Source organism: Folsomia candida, unplaced genomic scaffold (assembly GCF_002217175.1).
Source record: "Folsomia candida strain VU population unplaced genomic scaffold, ASM221717v1 Fcan01_Sc003, whole genome shotgun sequence".
NCBI lineage: Eukaryota > Metazoa > Arthropoda > Collembola > Entomobryomorpha > Isotomidae > Folsomia > Folsomia candida.
Genome location: NW_019091195.1, coordinates 10,926,990 through 10,945,771, shown reverse-complemented (window position 1 = coordinate 10,945,771; position 18,782 = coordinate 10,926,990). Strand labels below are relative to the sequence as shown.

The following is an 18,782-nucleotide window of genomic DNA, read 5'->3' as shown; positions in this document are numbered from 1 at the left end:
TTGCTGAGGAATATCAGCGTTCGGTAGAGCCTCAAGGAGCTAGTTATTAATGAGATAATTTCTCATTCTCTTTGGTGTAGAGCAGGAGAAGGTGCAATCATCTTATTGTCCTTGATACACATATGGAAATGAGTGAAAGCAAGTGAAGCGGGCTGGACGTGTACAGCTTATTTGCTACATACAGATCATTATGATGAGCAGTCATGCTCCAATTTTCATTCCAGGATGATGATGATAACAAGAAATAAATATCCAATTGTGTGAACTCATCCTCAGTCTCTCTCTGCCAGGGGCTGAGCTTTCTGTGAAATGCAAATCCCATAATTCCCATACATCTTCTTTAGCACAATAATATGATCCACCATTTTATCCAATTCATACTCAATTTCGTAAACATTTTGGAAGAAATCTTCCAAACTACGCCTACATTGAATTATCATCATCATCATCACTCAAAGAAATCAGTCTCATAAAGGGGTCCCTCATGTCATCATGACGCAAAATCAAAGCTTGAGCACAATTCAATTACATGCATCGTAACGCCTAATGCCGCCCACCTGTCTCTTAATACCTGATAGATAGAAAGCTACACCTCCATCCCGTTTACTTTTCCTCAGCAGGACCATGACGAAATGTATAGGAATATCATCAAATAAAATAAGGCTTGTTAGGTGAACCCCTTTGTAGTTTTTTGACTACCATCCACCTACCCACGCAGGAAACTCAACTTTCACAGGAAAAAAAAAGATTGTTAAAATATCCTCTGCCAGACAGGTTGGGAGTATGGAGAGAGAAAACGGCAAAAATGCGAGATACTTCCGGTGGTGAAAGTAATACACATGAGAAGGGGATTCGTAGTTGAGGTTGATTTCGGGTAGAGTTCGTGGCCAGGGTGTTTAGAAGAGCATCCTGTCGGTGGATCCTTCTACTCGCACCGGGCCTGCGATTTCTCTAGGTATTTTTTCCATCAGTGTTGAGGAAGGGGTATGAAAATAGCATGCATGGAAGGAAAGCGGGGGCTGGACGAGGGAGGCTGGCGGCTGGGCGACAAAGCTGTTGGTTTCTATCCCGTAGTGGCAGCCGTGGTGGTGGTGAGTTCCTTGTGCAGTGCAGGATAGCCAAGGGCTGGGCTCTTCAACCCTCAAATAGCGTTCCTCACTAACTCGCACGCTCTCTCCGGCTCCATCACCACCACTCAGCACCACCGACCCAGAAGAAGACGCGTCTCTCTCTTTCCTCCAACATTTCTTGCCAACAGCCGTTGTGTTCCTTCCCGCAAACATCTTCTCCAGTCTTCAGGTAAGCCGCCCCCATTGCCACACCCTCAAGGGCACCTCCGACACACCCCCGCTGACCTCACCTACGTTGGTCCGGTTAGACTGATTTTTTGTGCCCTCCAAGTGGTAACCCTGCAAGTGGTAACCCTGCAAGGGAGCCGATGGAGGGAGGACAATTTTTGATTTCCGGCTTCCATTTTTATCCAGAGTTTTGATACTTTTTATCGTATAATACGACAAGTGGGAAATACCAAATGCGATATACTTTTCATATAAATGTGTATGTGCATCAATTCTCTATTTTGTTATGAAGTGGGTTGAACAAAGTCGCATGACAAACTTGTGTGACAAGCTGCTGGTCGTTAAGCCAAGTACGCAGAAAAAAAACATACATTGGCACAACCACCATGCAAAAAAAACAAATGTCAACAGTACAATAAATATTAAGTAGGTCCTCCCAAGAAATACGCCTTAGAAGTAATACGTAATCGAGTATAAACAAAGACAAATAATGTCCTAGTTTAAATTATGATCAGTCAGTCTGTTAGTCGTGAAATGGTTTAGTTAGTATTTAGTATGCAAATGTTTTAGTTGGGAGTACGTCTTAGCAAATTAAATGTATTTGTTTGATCCATTAAATCAACTCCATTTCATAGTTTCATTTCAACTCGTTTGTTCTGAATAGAATACCTTGTTATATATTGTTGACTATAGTATTCATGCCCAGTAATAATTTTACCGATTGAAAATGTGAGTGGGGTTTCTAATTACTAATTAGTTAATTGATTGATATAATTCTCAATAGGATAACTTTCTCGTAGTAAAAGAAAGTCTAAACTAATATTGGATTTCACTAATGGAATGTTATTGTGTTATTTCAGAAGTGACGAGTGCCCGAGACGAGACAAAAAGTGGTGCAGAGAGAGACACGAGACGACAAGAAGACGTCCCCGTGCGATAAGCTGATCGCCGCATTCATTTGATCCTCTAGAGATCGTTTAGTGAGATAAGAAGGAGAAGATGTCGGCCGAGGTGGTAGAGAAGAAGCCCGTGGTGGGGGAGGAGATCAAGAAGGAGGCTGAGGGGGACGAGGCCAAGAAAGTAGAGTCGCCGGAGAAGAAGAAAGATGAGAAGGAGGAGAAGGAAGGCAAGGACGAGAAGAAGGAGGTGGCCCCACCACCACCACCCCCACCGCGCGTCCACAAGGCAGACTTTGAGAAGGACGTCGTCTACTTGTACCAATTCTGTAGAACCCCCGTCCTCCCATCACTCAGCCCCTACTCTCTCAAGGTGGAAAGTTTCCTCCGCCTCTACGACATCAAGTATGAGGTAGGTCCAACCAACGACAAACTTTACCTTCTGTAAGGGCATGGCATCGTGAGCTGCTCGCAATTTTTGGTACAAAAGCATTTAGTTGTGGACAAGCATTTTCATGTAAATCTATATAGTTGGTTGTCATCTCATTCTTAATAAGTGGGGCAATGTGCGAATTATAGCTGTTTTAAATAGCAACCCAGAGTTATCCATACAATGTAAGCCATGCCAACGCTGGATCTATTTAGTGTTCATTTGAAATTATTCTTTATGCCAAATTATTTCTTCCACGTGATACATACACCAGGATCCACAAGTTCTCACCACATGGATTAGTTAGTTGAAAGAGAGGAGAAAGTTTGGGCTGAAATATCATCTTTCCACTTTGGGAGCTTCCATGCCGTGTTATTTTATTACCCAATACCCATGTAGTCGTCCTGATTGTGGGGCATTGGTTTATTTGCATTTCCTACTTGGGAATTTAGGAGTGGCGGTAAGAGTACTACTTGGAGAGTGAGAGGGGGAATAAACCCGGGTTTCGGTTCGGCTATTTCTTTAACTGAGACAGACAGACGGGGATGCAGTTAATGCAGTTGGAAATCCAATCCAAATCGTGCATATGGTGGCGATGCCACACCCTGACTTGACTCACAAATACCACTACTTGGGTGCGTGTGAAATAAAGGGCACTTTGTACTAAGCCAGTTCAATCACGTCATGAAAATTGATGGTTTATGAACGTGACCCTTCCCTTTTGTTGCGTGATGATGCAGATGCAGAAGTGCACAGAGTTCACATAATTACGTACATGCATGCATTATATCTCTGCTCAACCAGAAGATGTGCACTCAGGATCAAAGATAATCTAATTTATTAGAATAATTAAAAGATTTTGTCAAATCCCCTCCTTTTCTTGAGCTGTGGTTGAGCTTTGCTAGTTTAGAGAGGAATAAAGTAACGAAAATGTCACCAATGTTATGTCTTGCCAGCAATAATAGGTTGCATTGTCATTGGGATTTCCCATTACATGTAGACATTACGTACAGTATATTCTGTCACCTCCAACCGCTCCTATAGTGATTTGGTTTGTTGCTGCCTGTCTAGGAACAAAAAGTATTGATTTGTTTCTGGTCTAGCCCGGCGTCTAGGGCTTGTGCCGGGTAGAGAAAGAGAGAGACTCCTGGCCGAACTGAAAGTGAACTGGAAACTTGGGAAGATATATATTCTTAGGAGTATTATACTGGAGAGAGAGAGAGAGAGGTTAGTCACCCTCTGCCCCATGGTGGCAGAAGATAAACGATATGGCACTATGCACCCAATTCGGTTCCAGAGTCTTCAGGGCCATGCAATTCAATGCAATGTTAACTTACCAACCGACCGAGTCAGGAGAGGTTTCATACGCTTGCTTTACTTGTCCGGCCTCTTGGAATTCCAGACATTCAAACTGAGCAAACTCAACAACAAGATAGCATACTGACTAGAACTTTGAACGCTCATATGACTCTTATAAAACAAAATAAATAACGTCATAAATGATAAGACCAGAAATTCGAGCCAAATTTAATTATTTAATGTATAATAACATTTGAGAGCAACTTGATGAGTAACAACTGGTTTATGGCTTAATTGTTTGTCCTGAGCATAGCTGTTCAAACCACAGTGTGGATCCACAAAGTGGACTGTGGTGTGGAAAGTGGACACGATATTTTTGTGGTTTGTGGAATTGTGGATTGTAGTTTGTGGAAGGGTTTGTGGTTTGTGGATTGTAGTTTGTGGAAAAGTTTGTGGTTTGTAGTTGTGGAGTCCACAACTACAATCCACAAAACCACAGACTGGTCCACAATGTGGGCAGGTCTGTAGTTTATAGTTATGGTTAAGTTTTGAGGCATTCCTGTGAATGATATAGCCTTAGATAAATAGTTAAACACACGTTTCATGATTTTTCAAAATGCACACTGAAAACCATGTTATAATCCGTAAGCGGGAATTTGGATCTTAAAATTTCGCTGTAAAAAATGCGAATTGTCGCTCACGTATAACGTTATAACTTCGTTGCAACTGAGCATTATGAAAAATTCTGAAACACGTGTTTAATTATGTATGTAATTACTAGTAATTAGCATATGTAGCTGTTCAAACCAAAGTGTGGATCCACAAAGTGGACTGTGGTGTGGAAAGTGGACAAGATTTTTTTGTGGTTTGTGGAATTGTGGATTGTAGTTTGTGGACAGGTTTGTGGTTTGTGGAATTGTGGATTGTAGTTTGTGGAAGGGTTTGTGGTTTGTGGAATTGTGGATTGTAGTTTGTGGAAGGGTTTGTGGTTTGTGGAATTGTGGATTGTAGTTTGTGGAAAGGTTTGTGGTTTGTGGATTTGTGGATTGTAGTTGGTGGATTGGTTTGTGGATTGTAGTTGGTGGATTGGTTTGTGGATTGTGGTTTTGTGGATTGTGGTGAGATGAAATGAACAGCTATGGTCCTGAGATATATTACACAGTAGTGAGCTCTGCTAGCCTGTCATGTTTTTCTCGGTATTTATTTAGTTTATGATTACATCTTTGAAATTTCTCATTTGTCTTTTTGCCTTACTGCGATGAGAATAATGCATATTATGAAGCTTATTTCATAGAGCGAGCGTTGACGTGTTTAAATAATTTTAATGGCTGTAGTAATGATTTTTCATGACATTGCTTACTTTCGTTTTTTGAGAAGCCTGTTCCACCCAATTTCATTGGAGAAATTTATAGGTCTTGTGCATCACGATGGGGTCTGAATATGTATGATGTCTTGTTAGTGTCCAACTCAATATTGTATGTATACTGTATACGTGGTATATCATGTTAAACTTTGACTTGTGTTGTCAAAGAATTAGATTAGGAGCAGAAGAAGGATGTGGGAGTTATCTAAGAGTTGTTCCTCTTAGGTTGGCATGTTTTTGTTCTATTCTTTGGAACACGAGATAAGAGAAGATATGAAATTGGAGAAGATTGGGAAAATATTTATTCGTTAAATTTTTTTCTCGTCGCTTCTCGTTAAGTAAACCCATATTCAAGAGTACATGTTTCATGTCAAAATAATCTCTTCTGAATGAGACTGGAATGAAATGATTCAAATGGCTATTTTATTTTTCTTCTTTTCAAGTTGTTTTTTTGGTTACTGAATACAGAAAATAAAAAGTTTGAATAAATTGCAGCACAAAGGCATTTGCATTACACCGCCCAGTGTCATTCTCTAGAGTATAATTTTGTACTGTGTGCTTGAATGGTTTGTATTTAAGGTTATTAATTTTTAAATTGCCAATTTCTCTGTAGAATGTTGACCACAAACTCAGATACAAGTCAGCTAAGGGGCAGGTAAGGTTTTTTTACATGAAATATAAGAGATTCAGTATAATTCGTAAGTAATTAAACAAGTGGTTTGGGCTTCGTTGCAGCTTCCATTTGTGGAGTTAAATGGAGAAGAGATAGCTGACTCGGCAGTCATTGTTCAAAAACTCAGCCAGCACTTTGGCGTGGATCCGGATGGAAATCTTCGGACGGACGAGAAGAATGTGTCTCATGCGCTCATATCTATGATTGAGAATCATTTGTGTTGGGTGTATGTATACTGGCGTTCAAAAAATCCTGATGCTATGATTAAGGTACGAGTATATTCTATGTAAATACATAACAATAGTAAACTTGGAAATATGAACTTATCTACGTCTACGTCATACAGGGTTGCAAACTAAGCCTTCAGCATGCTCTCGGATCAAGAATTCCAAACGGTGTGCTAAATATTGTATTTAAACTCACGTACTCGAGGAAGGGCGTCAAGAAGGTTAAGGCTCACGGTCTTGGTGTACACTCACCAGAAGAAATTTTGGAATTAGGAAAGCAAGATCTGAAGGTTTTGGAAGATACATTGGGCAACAAGGATTTCTTTTTTGGAGACAAGCCCTCCAACGTAAGCTACTAATTTACAGTTCTAAATTTTTGCCATGTCCAAGTGCGAATTTTGATGATATATATAACGTAAAATCACGATGAAAAATAATAATTTCAGTTGGATATTGTAACGTTCTCAAACCTCAGTCAAATTGCATATGTGGACAAGTGCGTGGAATACGATTTGCGGGACTGGATGCTGGAGAACTGCCCCAATCTTAATGGATTTTTGGCTCGTATGAAGGAACGTTGTTTCCCAGGTACGTAATTTTAAACGAAAAATCGGCTTTCATAATCAGGGTTTACGTGTAGTCTTCAACAACTACCAACTACTGCTGCTGATTTCTGAATTTGTTTGCCAATAGGTGCTTAAAAGATAATTCACGTTATATATTAATACGTTGTTTGTAGACTGGGACACAATTTGTACCTCTCTGAAGATGAACACCCACTTGCCAGAACCGGAGCCAGAGGAGAAAAAGGACGAAGAGAAGGAGCCAGCCAAGGAGAAGGAGGGCGAGAAAGGGGATGAAATCAAAGCTGAGGGCGAGAAAAAGGAAGAAGTCAAAGCAGCAGAGGAAGCAAAGTAAATCCTTCTTCTTCTCCTCCCCCTTCCCCCTCCAAAAATTATCCTTCTCTCGGCAGAACTCGTCCCATTCATCTTTACTAACAACAACATTGATTTTAAAAAATGTAATTGTCTGTGTCGTCTGCTGCCGATATGCAAATGTGGCACTCAACCTGTGTGTGTATGTATGTATGTATATGCGCGCGTGTAGCTCATTAAAAGCGTATGAAACTGTAAAAATTCTCAAATGCCTGAAAAAGAATGCACAGACTACTCCAGCTATTTATAAATTATGATATTGTTTGCTCATGTAATTTCAACAGACTTTCAAAAAGGTACAGATATAAGCTAAACTGTTTTAGAGTAACAGAGTGCTGCTGTAAATGTATGTGAAAAATATAAGTTTCGATAATGTGTCAGGCAGTCACAGATTGTATTTTAGTTACACTGACATGCGTACAACAGTTACAAAGCTATTTTGTTACATAATCCTATTTATTGTTATTATTAATCTTATTTGCTAAGATGTATTTTCTTATGTTGGCGTATTTTTATACAAAATACGACGAAAAAGTTGTTTCCTGCCGGACCAATGACATTCATTCTTAATGTTGTGAAAACCATCATTTTATCATTTTTTTTTAAATCTACGGCTAGCTGCTGACCTACTAAAGGGCTTAGCTTTTCTACATCTATATAGCTTTTGCAAAGCTTTTGTAATTTTATACTACTATATTTGTGTACTTCAAATCAAAAATTGTTACTCGTCACCATCATCATCATGATCCAACAGCATCGCTTAAATACCGATTCCTCTCGAACAAGGAGATAATTTTATTTTAATCACATATAATGATTTTAAAGCCTACCAAGTAGATACAATTTTTATATTCAGTTCTTATTTTAATAAATATGATGATCTATCTGTATTATTATATAGTTCTTGTGCAGTGCAATGATATCGTTTCCTCAAATATTCCAAACTTGAAGCTTCCCATAAATAAATAAGTGTTACATAAATGTTATTTCACTTTTGGATGATGACGATGCGCAGAAAATATTGCTTGTTTAACTGTTCCATTTTAAGTATTTCCCGTTATTTCATCAAGTATTTAATTGTAAGAATGAGAAATGAAATGATTAAAGCTTGTACAAAAAACAAACACAATTTTTCTGTCTCAAATCGGATTTATTATTATTTATTACTGAACATCAAATGTATCAATACCATAATGAATTGGTACAATATATATTTAATATAATGAGAAAAGAAACAGTTTCAAGTTCAGCTACTATTCGATCAATATTTTTGGACAAGGTTACCGAACAATATTGTAATGTTTTATGGGGTTCATTCATTTATTAATCTACTACAAATTTAATGTTAAATGTGTTAGTAACATTAAATATGCGCTGTGCTGGTTGCTTGCTACAAATTCTCATATCAGTCGTCCAACTATATCTTGTTTTTCTTCATCATCTCTCTGCGTCCAAAATAATGTGCAGAAACTAATATTTTTCAATAACAAAATTATGTTTCTACGTATCTATTATTATGTCGTCAGATAGAAAATCATCAAGGATTTTGATCGCATATTAGGTAGTGCGAGAAAAAGTGTACAAATATCTTTATGCTTTTTTGAAAGGTCACAAATGTATGTACAACATTGCAAATCATCTGATTTGATTTATCTGAATCGGAAGGTCAACTCCTCGCATTCAATTTTGCCAATCAGCTAATTAGATGTCTTATACATACGATTGGTAAAAAGTACACAGTATTTTACAGTAGCACGGTAGTTCAAACAGCGAAGAGTACAGGAACAAGGACACAAATGTATTTTTTCCTTCTCATAAAGTATATCTACATTGAGTTTTTTTAACGCAATTAAATTTGTTTTTATTTTTGAAAAAATGGGAACAGGGTTATATACGCATAATTTCTATTGTATTCTACTTACAATATTCAGTACAATTTATTAAATAGGTTCGCCGATCGAGCTCTGATTAATATGGCGAAAAATACGAAAAGTATAAGTATATATGTGTACGTGTATCGAAAACATGGTATATAGGTCTACACTGTGTAATGAAAAATATGTCTATCCTCCTTACTTCTTAGTTATTACATATTATATTATTATTATAAAGCTGCAAATTGGGCGAGTTATCATCTTCCCCAATTTACGTGTACATCCATGTGTTTTAAATATTAAAAAATTAACAAAACCATGTAGCAGCAGCTACGGTTTTATATAAGATTTTCCTCAAACTCGGCCAAGAGTTCCGCAGGCATATTCATATCAATTTGTCCAGCCATCTGTAATACAAAATACATTTGCATGTACATATTAGAGATTAATTCATTTACAAAAAATAACTAATGTGAAGCTCATTGTGATTATACAAATACAGCATTCATCCATCATTCACTTACAGCCTCCCTTCGTCGTCGTTCTTGTTCTCTAAGTCGTTGTCTTTCTCTTTCTTTGTTTTCAACGTCGGCTGGGCTATTGCTTCCTGAACTTGATCCGAGAGACTCCATCCTGTTATTCAGAGAAATAAATTTAATGTCAGTATGAATTGAATTCATATACGAAATGGAGAGTCGTAGATACAAACGACGACGCTTACTTGATGGCAGCTGCGGTAGGAGGAGGAGGAGGTTCAGTCTTGATGGCTCGTCTAGCATGCTCTAGAGCTTCCTCCTCTTCCTTCATTTGACGTTTCTCTTGCTCGTGACGCTGGCGTTCACGATCAATTTGCTCCATGTGACGACGCTTCATTTCTTGTTGTTTAATACGTGCCTCTTTCTCCTGTGCTTGTTTTTTAAACTGTTGGAAAGAATCCTTCACTATTGGAGGTTTGTTCCTATTTCCTCCCCCAGCTCCTCCAGTCTGCGCCAACGATGACCAGGCGTTCTTGATTGACTGTTGCGCTGCGGCTGATCGTCCCTGTAATAAGTTTTTTAGTGGTATTGGTGATCGGACCCAATAATATTTATATTAGATCTCGATGATACCTGCTTCGAACCATCCAACATATCAATATCAGGTTCGTTTAATTCAACTTCTTGCTTAAACGGGGGCATTGCTGAAATGAATCGGAATAATAAAAAATGTATAAGCATAATTGATGAATGGGTAAAAGACGCACGAAGATTTTCGTGTACGTAAGAACATTAAAAAATACACAAACGAACCGTTCATGCTCAGGTGAGTTTCGTTCATGGAAAATTCTTGGTGCATTATGGCGGAATTGTTCATGTTTGGAACGAGACCTGAGCCCATATTGAAATTCATGGACTGGTGCATGACTGAATGGTGGTGAGTCATTGAAGCGATATTTGCACCACCGGTGGCCGCTGTATTACTGCTAAACATTCCAGCAACGTTTGATTTCCCTGGACCGCCTTTCATTGACTCCATAACTCCGTTGCGCATATCCGGCAGAATTCCATTATCAGCTAAGGCTACACGATAAAAATATCTTTGACTTCACCACAACGCTTGAGAATTATAATAGTTGTGGTAATTAATCAATGATTTTTACCGGGGTTGTGGTGTTGCCTATGTTGTTGTTGTCCCCCGAGACCATGACTGTGAGAATGCCCAGTTGCAGTATGATGAGGTATAGGACCTCCACCAACGCCGTTGTTGAGTGGGGGGCCAACAGGAGCAGCAACAGCGGATGATGATGATGCTGTTGATGCTGTGATACTATTCATATTTGGCTGGTGCGAAGAAGGAGGTACAACCTGCACATTAAGGAGGGCTTAGGTCAGCAAGCAACCGAACAACCCCAGTCTGATTGCATAAATAATCTTATTTTATCGGCCAGTTAAGATTCAGGCCTTACCTTCAATGGAGACTTTCTCGCTCCCTGTTTTTTTGTAGTGTCTCCTAAAAGCATATATATATATATTTATATATATAGGAATCTGAGATTCTTCAGTCAACGATTTAAAAAAATATAGCTATAGATATATACTCATTCAACAAACATTCTCTCTCTTTGCAGTCAGCATATAAAATTTTACAGGTGACACTTTCGGCCCTATTTCCTCATTCTTTACAATCCGAAATTTTTGGTAGCTTCTTTTCTTTGTAATTAATGAAGCGAAGGAATAACTAGAGGACATTTTTCAACGATCCAACCTTATATATACAATTTATATAGAACGCAAAACTCTCGATAATAAAGTTTCCTAAAAGTGCAGAATGTGATGTTGTTTGTAAGACTTGTATGCATTGCGAATTGGTCATTGGCGAGGGACGGCTTTAAGACGAGAACAGTAAACAATAAACCACAATTTCTTAGAAAATGTATCAAGCGCATAATATCACAATTTTGGATACATTTCAATTTTATTGAGAAACTTATTAGCGCGGAGAAAGTAACGGCACAAGCAAGTTCCATTATAAAAATTCAGCTTTCTTATTTAGATTTATCTTTTATAACAGTTTACAATATACAAGGAGTGGTTGTATAAACTACAAAATCAATTTTGAAATAAAATCTGAGACTGTATCATTACTACACGAACTACTCTGAGTAGAAATTGAGAAAACATTTTAAAATAACCTCTTGTAGTACTCTTTCTTCCCTTGTTTCTTGGTACTTTTTTTGATACATACAACATCAACAACAACAGTAATACAACAATAGTAACTATCGAACACATAAAATGCAAATTTTGAACGTGCCAAAAAGTCATCATAAAATTTGAAAAAGTACTCTGTTAAGGAACAGTAAAAAGGAGGTGGGGAACGAACAATGACTGAGCTGCTACTACATATTATAGAGCTTCTTCTTTTTCATACTTTTCAAAACCGGGAATGTTTAACATTGCTACTTTTGAAAAAAAGGAAGGGCAAACTGCAGGGGAAGAAGAATTTGAGAACAGAAGCCACGAGTGCATTCATGTTGTGTCTTCATCATCATCAAAGGACATCATCATCACCATCATAATTCCTTGCGAAAAGGTACCCAAACATTTACTCGTCTTTCGCTCATCATACTAAATAGCGTCATTCTCGCAGTATTAGCGCACAATCAAGCTTTAAAGGCTTTACATATGAAAACTATTAGCAGTTGAAAGACATTTCTCAAGAAATGTAAACTATGGTTAACCAAAGGTTACCCCGCATGAATGAACCCCGTTGAAGGTACACAAACAATTGACATATGTTGCACATTTGGTTGAAATTGAATAAAATTACTATATGCACCCCTTCTCCTTCCTCCGCTGACAATCGCGACATGTGAGTAAATAGAGCCTTTTTCTCCGAGAAGAACACCACATTCTGCACTCTAGGCTAAATTATATAGCAAATTCTTAAAAGTTGAGTCCCTCTCTTACAGTCACTTTACAACTTCTTCCCTAGCTAAACTACGACCTACTAATTTATCCTATCATCATCATAATCAGCATCATCATTTGTGTACGGATACTGACGAACTCCCATTCAAATATAGACGACCTCTGGAGTGGCATGTATGCCACAGAAAAGTAGTAGTAGTAGTAGTGGTAGTAGTAATAACGAACGAAGGAAAACTTTTAACCTGCTTCCGAGTCAGAGGAATCTGATGAAGAAGAAGACGAAGAGGAGCTTGACGAGTCGGAGTCTGATGACGAGGATGAAGAGGCAGAAAGACGTTCACCCCCTCCCTCACTCTTAAGGGCTTCTTCTGAAAGAAAACAACAAAAATTGTCATCCATTCGTCATACCTACTGGACACATGGTTTTGAAAACAGACCGCGTTCCACGAGAAAATGTGAGGAATTGATCAAGCTAAAGCAAATGTAAAGGTATAAGTATTGTTGTTGTGTCATACTTGACTGACCTTTCTTGGCTTTCTTCACTGCTCCAAGGACACCCGTCATATCTTGCAATCTCTTTTCTAATTCCTGTTTCCTCTCTAATTGTTCTTCTTTTCTTCCTGCAGCAGATTTTTTTGCTACAGAGAAAAAATAAATAACAATAGTTAATAACAATAGTCAAACGGAAACAAAGAAAGGGATGATAACACAATAGTAATTATTTTCGTTTATGAAACTTTATTCGTAGGAAATTAAAAATAACAATTACAATGACGAACAAAACACTTACTGTATGGCTTTCGGGGCTTCTTTCTAAGGCAAGATGCTACATATGCCTCCAATTCACGAAGAGTGGAGGGCTTCAATGTCTCAAAGTCGATTTCAATTTCATCAGGGTTTGAGTCACTTTAAAAAGGCAAAGATAGCTTTTAGTAAACGCCTCGCAACAAGGCCTTATATGATCCAGTACTCTTCTATGAGATACGGATCAGCGCCCAATAATATCTTTCATCTCGTAATAAGCATTTTACTTCTTAGGTGGTTTACAAATAATCTCGTCCCTATAAGGTAACGTGATGCTTGTCTACGGATGGGATTAGGGCTACATACATACTTTGGAGAAAGTTGGAAAACGGCAAGTTTTCAAACCTTACCGGAGTGAAGGTTCCCTCGACTGAATAATGTGTACAACACGGCCCAATTTATCCCCGGGCAGCTTATTAATGTCCAAAGACAACTGCCTCTTTTCGTCATAGGACATTGGTCTCGCGTTATCTTCATCTTCCGAGTCGAAGCCAGCAACTATCATCATCACAGTAAAAAAAACAAGGACAAGCAAAAACATTAGTAAGATTGAGAAATGCGGACATATGAAAGTAATGTAAAAGTACCGGCACCACCTGGTCCAGCGGTTACAGCATTGTTCTTCTTATTTGTTCGCGAACCGGTTTTGGGTTTCTTGGGAGGGCCTGCAGAAGGGGCTGTGGGGGGTTTTCCAGCCGCCTTTTTGGGTCCCCTTTGTGGTTTCACAGCAGCAGCGGCACCCATTGAAGATGTTGCACCTTGGTTGATAGCAGCAGGAAGCATTGCAGGTACGTCCATCTTGTCCTTTTTCTTTTTGTCTTTGGGCTTCTTTTTGCCTTTAGTCGATGTAGTTTCCATTAAAACTCGCATTTGTTCCTGCATTGCTCTCAGCTACAAACAACAAGAAATAAACAACACTTTAAAACGTGACTATAAGCTCTCTACTAAATATTTGCATGGACTATGGACGGACCTGCTCTTGAAGAAAAACTAATTTCCGTTCTCGTTCTTCCTCCGAGTCGTCAGAGACTTGGGCAGACTCTCCATCTGACTCTCCAGAATCAGAGCCATCACTGCTGTGCAATTGGGGATCATCCGGAATTTTGGCAAACTTCATTTCAAATACATCTTGCAACTTTCGGGCCATTTGAACTACGTCGTGATCTGGAGGATTATACTTGTAGCAATTTGTAAATATCAATCTAACATCTCCAGCGAATTCGGCACAAGATTTATAATCCCTGGCATCCATTTTGGTCTATAATATAAGCATTATTATTCAGTATTAAATTATACTAAATTATTTTTGTTAAATAATTTTAACTTTGTTTAAATTGATTCAAATCACAAACATTTAAATAACTAAAGAAGGCAGCACATACCTTAACAGTACTTAGATCCATTGGTTTTTTAATTATTTCATGGTAATCGTGTAAACCTAGTAATTCAGCATCAACGGGTTTGTAGAATGGCCATGCGTAAGCCTAATGAAACGAAATTGATAAAAACCAGTGGCAAATTCAGTACATAAAAGTAGCTTTAAATTCAATATATGGTCTTACCGAATGTTTTTTCGAAAATAATTCCTTGAGAATTTCGTTGCATGCTTTTAAAGATTCTCTGAGTTTTTCTTTAGGTTTCAAAGCGGTAGGTAGTGGAACAGATACATCCAAGAAATCCTTATTAACTTTTTTAATTTGTCTACCCGATTCTCTTCTCGTGGATATTTTTCCAGCTTCTGACATTGGTCCACCGTAGGAGGGGTCCATAAAAGAAATGCTAGACGGTGTCGTAGTATCCGCTTTTCTTTTCACTCCTTTCTTAACCTGTTTCAAGTAAGAATAATGAGCGCTAGAGCAAAGTTCAGTCGATAATTTTTAACAGCAACTTGATGCAGTATTACTTTTGCTGGCTGAGGAGGTGGTAACACTCCCGAAGAAACAATCGCGGACGCGTTAGCAGCGGAACCATACATTGAAGATTGTTGCATGTGCATTTGCACTTGAGGGTATGACCCCATGTTAGGCGGCACCTAATCATTCAGCAAAGAAAGACCCCACATTAATGTAAGAATTGAATAAACAAATCAGTTATCATTATTATTGTACTTGATGAGGGATTCATTTATTACACCAACGCAATTAAAATACATACCCCATGATGAGGCATCATTGAGGTGCTGCTGTTGGAGATGGTAGACGTGGCTGCTGTATTACTTGACTGAGATATATTGTGAGGCATTGCTGCAACCGAGGCTAATACGGGTGATGGGGTAGGAGTGGTCATCATGGGCGCACCAGGAGATTGGGTAGATGTAACTGTTGCTATGCGAGTTTTAGGGGCACCCACTCGATTAAAATTCATCGGACCTTTTCTTTTACCACCGCCTTTAAGTCATTAATAAATCCAACCAAGAGATTAATTTCATCTAATTTCGTTAGATAAGTAAATAAATAAATTTACATCTAATGTGCATACCTTTCCCCTTGGCAGGCACTTCAACTTCCTGCTCATCTTTCGGCATATCTGCTACTTTTGTCAGAAATATTTTTTCAAGTGTCTGAGCCATTACAACAATATCTTCCCCAGGCTTATTATAAACGTAACAATTTGTAAACATAGTCTTGAAGTCATTGAGACACTCTTTACTTTCCCGGTAGTAATTATTTTCCAATCTCCTTTTAATAGTTCCCAAATCCATTGGTTTTTTAATTATTTTATGATAGTCCTGAAAAAAATAAAGGCGAATTATAGATTAAGCATATACAACAAGTTCGACATGAGTTACAAACGCCACGACAGAATAATGCTCACCGGAATTTTTAAAGCAACAGCATCGACAGGAGTTTGAAATGGCCAGGAGAAATGGTGCTGCAAACGAATAGTTTTTAGTGCTTATTTAAATTCCTTGTCTGCTTTTATTAGAAATGCTTACCCTCCAAATCGATTTGACAACGACTTGATTTAAGTACTTTAGCTGGTTGGTCAGCCTCCCAGGACGGTTTGAAGGAGAGATTGTTAGAGGTTGGACAATTCCGTTGATCGGTTCAAGCTGAGGCTCATCATCTTCTAATGCTGATGAATCTCCAGCTGGAGTTGATGAACCTGTGGATAAATGTTGTAGATTTATAAATGGTATTTGTTTTCTTCTATTCCCCAAACCAAAAAGTGTAATTATATTCCATGAAGGTGTTTGTATTTAATAAATGTAGCAAATTAATACCGGCACGATTTGGAGTTGCCCCCATAATCGAGCTGTTGTTGTCAGGAGATGCCATGTCGGACTTCATAGCTCCATTTGTGTTTTGTGACACGTTATGCGCTAAAATAAGCTGTTGGTGTTGTTGCTGCGACGTCACGTTGTTCATCTCGTCACCGCTCTTTGCTGACGAGGACTCGCCGTCTGTTCCAATTCCAACGCCACTTGAAGTGACCAACGATAACCCAGGGAGAGTCTGATAGATTTAAAATATACAGGGCATCACTATTTGTACAAACGACAAATGATGTATTTTTCAACTATAATACACAATAATGATAATCCACAATCAAAAGAAAATACAGCACAAACAACGTGAGTGAAAAAATAGTAGAAAAGATTGTTTAGGCGAAATTAAATTATTTTATACATAAAGATACAATGAAATTCCGATAGATATATTATGGTACGAAATAAGTACGTTGGTTGATGAGGATGGTCGAAATGAAATAATAAAGGATTTAAGAAAGAAGAGCATAGTTTACGACGTCGTAAGTACATTGTTGGTTTCCGCTGAAGTGGTCGCCGAGTCCATCATCATGCCGTCGCTGATGGGAGCAGCTTGGTGGGAAACAACCGATGCAAAAGCATGAGACAAGACAGAGAGCTTCCTCTTCTCAATTGTAAGATTGGCTAAAGAGATAGACAAAACTTTCTTGTTAATTCGCAAAGGATGGTTCCGATTTTGGTAAGATTGAAGAAAGGCTAAACCAAAAAGTTTATATAATGTCTCTATATACTCTAGCCGAAAAATATAATTCACAACGAAATCAGTGCAAACAAAATTAAGTATTTTTCGATAATTACTCAAAATTTGAGTTTGCTTTTCAATTTACCAATAACACCAAGGTGGGGACGACTATCAACGAACGAACGACAGTGGTCTAGTCAAGTTTGAAGTGGATCAAACGGCGACGTGCGATACTGATAATGGGTTTCTTTCGTTGAAATATCTACTCGACTGCAACGATCAAGGATGTGGTGAGCCCCCCACACAAGTAACCCCAATCTCCAAACCCTTTGCAGCAGTGGATTCCTATAACGAAACAAAATACGGCACATTGTAGTTCGAAATTCATCAACAATAACGTCGCCAATTTAATTATAATATTAAACGTCCATAAACTTAATCGTGATGGGTTTAGCTTGTGTAAGTTGTAGTAAACAACTTGCAACGTGAAAAATATTTAGATTGCACAGTAAACGAAACAAATAATTAAACATGCATTATTGGTTTGGTTAGGTTGTGCGAAATGCAACTTATTTATCAGTTCGGACAGGTGACTGGAGATGAGATTTAGAAATTGCTTCGTTTTAATTATAAATTATAAAACCATTAAAACCGCCTTTTTCTATAAAAATTATATTCGTGTTTATTATGTTTTCATAATCTTTTAATTGTGGTAAATTGTAAATATGAAATAATTGATTACTTTCTTGAATCCAGGAGATCAAACAACGACGAGTGAAAATGCTTATGTAGTTATGTAGTCGCCGCCGGAAAAAGACAACACCACAGATTTCACCGAAAAAAAAATACAATTTCAACAACAACTGATAACCGCCTAGTTCAATGTCTGTCTAGTGTTGAGTTGTTGCACTCGTCGCAAAGGATATTAGCAAAAGTTCTACTTGACCGGACTAAAATAAAATCATTTTGTTATTGTTCATTAGCATGTGTCCCGATTTTGGCGGTGTAGTCGTTGATGGGGGAACATTTCGTGACCTTCCTTTTTATTGCAAAAACTTTCGCCACCAAACTCACTATTTACACAGGTTCCTACATATGCAAAAAATAGGAGGACAACTAGGTTGTTCTTGTCGCCGTCGTCGTCGTCATGCTCATCATCAGTTCAAAGAGTTCCGTATATTATTACTATTGTTTGTTGCTGCTGGCCTAATACCAGGTGAGTTTATAAGGCAGCGGAGAACGCTATTTAGAGCTGATTCCACTGGGAGCACTACCTTGAATTTACTTTCTTTGCAAAGAGTGGACTTTCCCCGTGATGCGTCAAGGGTTGTTTTGATGGGGGATGGGTGTAGAAATTAAAAAAAGATAGATTTCGAATATTTGTTGCACTTACTTGCTGAAGTTGGTGTGATGGGTGATGATGAGCAAGCCAGGTAGTGGTGGAGGACTAAAGTAATGCAATGCAATGTAAAGGGAGCGAGAAGGGGAAGGAGAAGAGCTGGTTGTAGTAACAAGTAGTGTAGTGTGAGTAGACGGCAGTAGAGTAGTGATGGTGGTGGTAGAGCCGAGGTTGGCTTGTTGTGCTGCTCACGTAATATTCCCCCTCTAACATGGGGCTCAAAC

General features: G+C 38.4%; 2 protein-coding genes across 8 annotated transcripts; one reads left to right on the top strand and one right to left on the bottom strand.

Moving 5' to 3' along the window:
- The first annotated feature begins 1,142 nt into the window (after positions 1–1,142).
- LOC110847153 (failed axon connections) lies at positions 1,143–8,250 on the top strand. Its single transcript, XM_022094023.2, has 7 exons — positions 1,143–1,299; positions 2,159–2,606; positions 5,900–5,941; positions 6,022–6,228; positions 6,306–6,533; positions 6,633–6,774; positions 6,926–8,250. Exons 2-7 carry the CDS (start codon positions 2,298–2,300, stop codon positions 7,102–7,104), a joined length of 1,107 nt encoding a protein of 368 aa, XP_021949715.1. The 5' UTR covers positions 1,143–1,299; positions 2,159–2,297; the 3' UTR covers positions 7,105–8,250.
- On the bottom strand, positions 8,251–18,706 carry LOC110847150 (bromodomain-containing protein 3). 7 transcript variants are annotated; one of them, XM_035849532.1, is made up of 24 exons: positions 17,902–18,681; positions 17,305–17,504; positions 16,968–17,101; positions 16,433–16,664; positions 16,145–16,314; positions 16,024–16,080; positions 15,688–15,937; positions 15,364–15,596; positions 15,113–15,241; positions 14,772–15,035; positions 14,592–14,693; positions 14,183–14,467; positions 13,806–14,100; positions 13,560–13,707; positions 13,196–13,311; positions 12,921–13,043; positions 12,648–12,773; positions 10,941–10,984; positions 10,635–10,839; positions 10,285–10,554; positions 10,105–10,175; positions 9,717–10,036; positions 9,520–9,628; positions 8,251–9,402 (listed from the first exon to the last, which is right to left on the bottom strand). In XM_035849532.1, exons 3-24 carry the CDS (start codon positions 17,007–17,009, stop codon positions 9,334–9,336), a joined length of 3,660 nt encoding a protein of 1,219 aa, XP_035705425.1. In that variant the 5' UTR covers positions 17,010–17,101; positions 17,305–17,504; positions 17,902–18,681; the 3' UTR covers positions 8,251–9,333. The 7 variants fall into 7 exon arrangements, with proteins under 7 accessions (XP_035705425.1, XP_021949708.1, XP_021949709.1 ...); XM_022094016.2 differs by having other exon boundaries at positions 8,259–9,402; positions 13,797–14,100; positions 18,553–18,706; XM_022094017.2 differs by having other exon boundaries at positions 8,259–9,402; positions 13,797–14,100; positions 17,902–18,679.
- Positions 18,707–18,782: the final 76 nt, after the last annotated feature.

Bases quoted from the DNA above. Each gene is read 5' to 3' on its own strand.
- LOC110847150 (XM_022094016.2), bottom strand. From the start codon at position 17,009: ATGATGATGGACTCGGCGACCACTTCAGCGGAAACCAACAAT. The intron at 15,242-15,363 runs GTATGTATTTTA...CTGAATGATTAG, and splicing joins CAATGATGCCTCATCATGGG to GTGCCGCCTAACATGGGGTC. The intron at 13,312-13,559 runs GTAAGGTTTGAA...GCCTTTTTAAAG, and splicing joins TCGAGGGAACCTTCACTCCG to TGACTCAAACCCTGATGAAA.
- LOC110847153 (XM_022094023.2), top strand. From the start codon at position 2,298: ATGTCGGCCGAGGTGGTAGAGAAGAAGCCCGTGGTGGGGGAGGAGATC. The intron at 5,942-6,021 runs GTAAGGTTTTTT...GCTTCGTTGCAG, and splicing joins ACAAGTCAGCTAAGGGGCAG to CTTCCATTTGTGGAGTTAAA. The intron at 6,775-6,925 runs GTACGTAATTTT...CGTTGTTTGTAG, and splicing joins GAAGGAACGTTGTTTCCCAG to ACTGGGACACAATTTGTACC.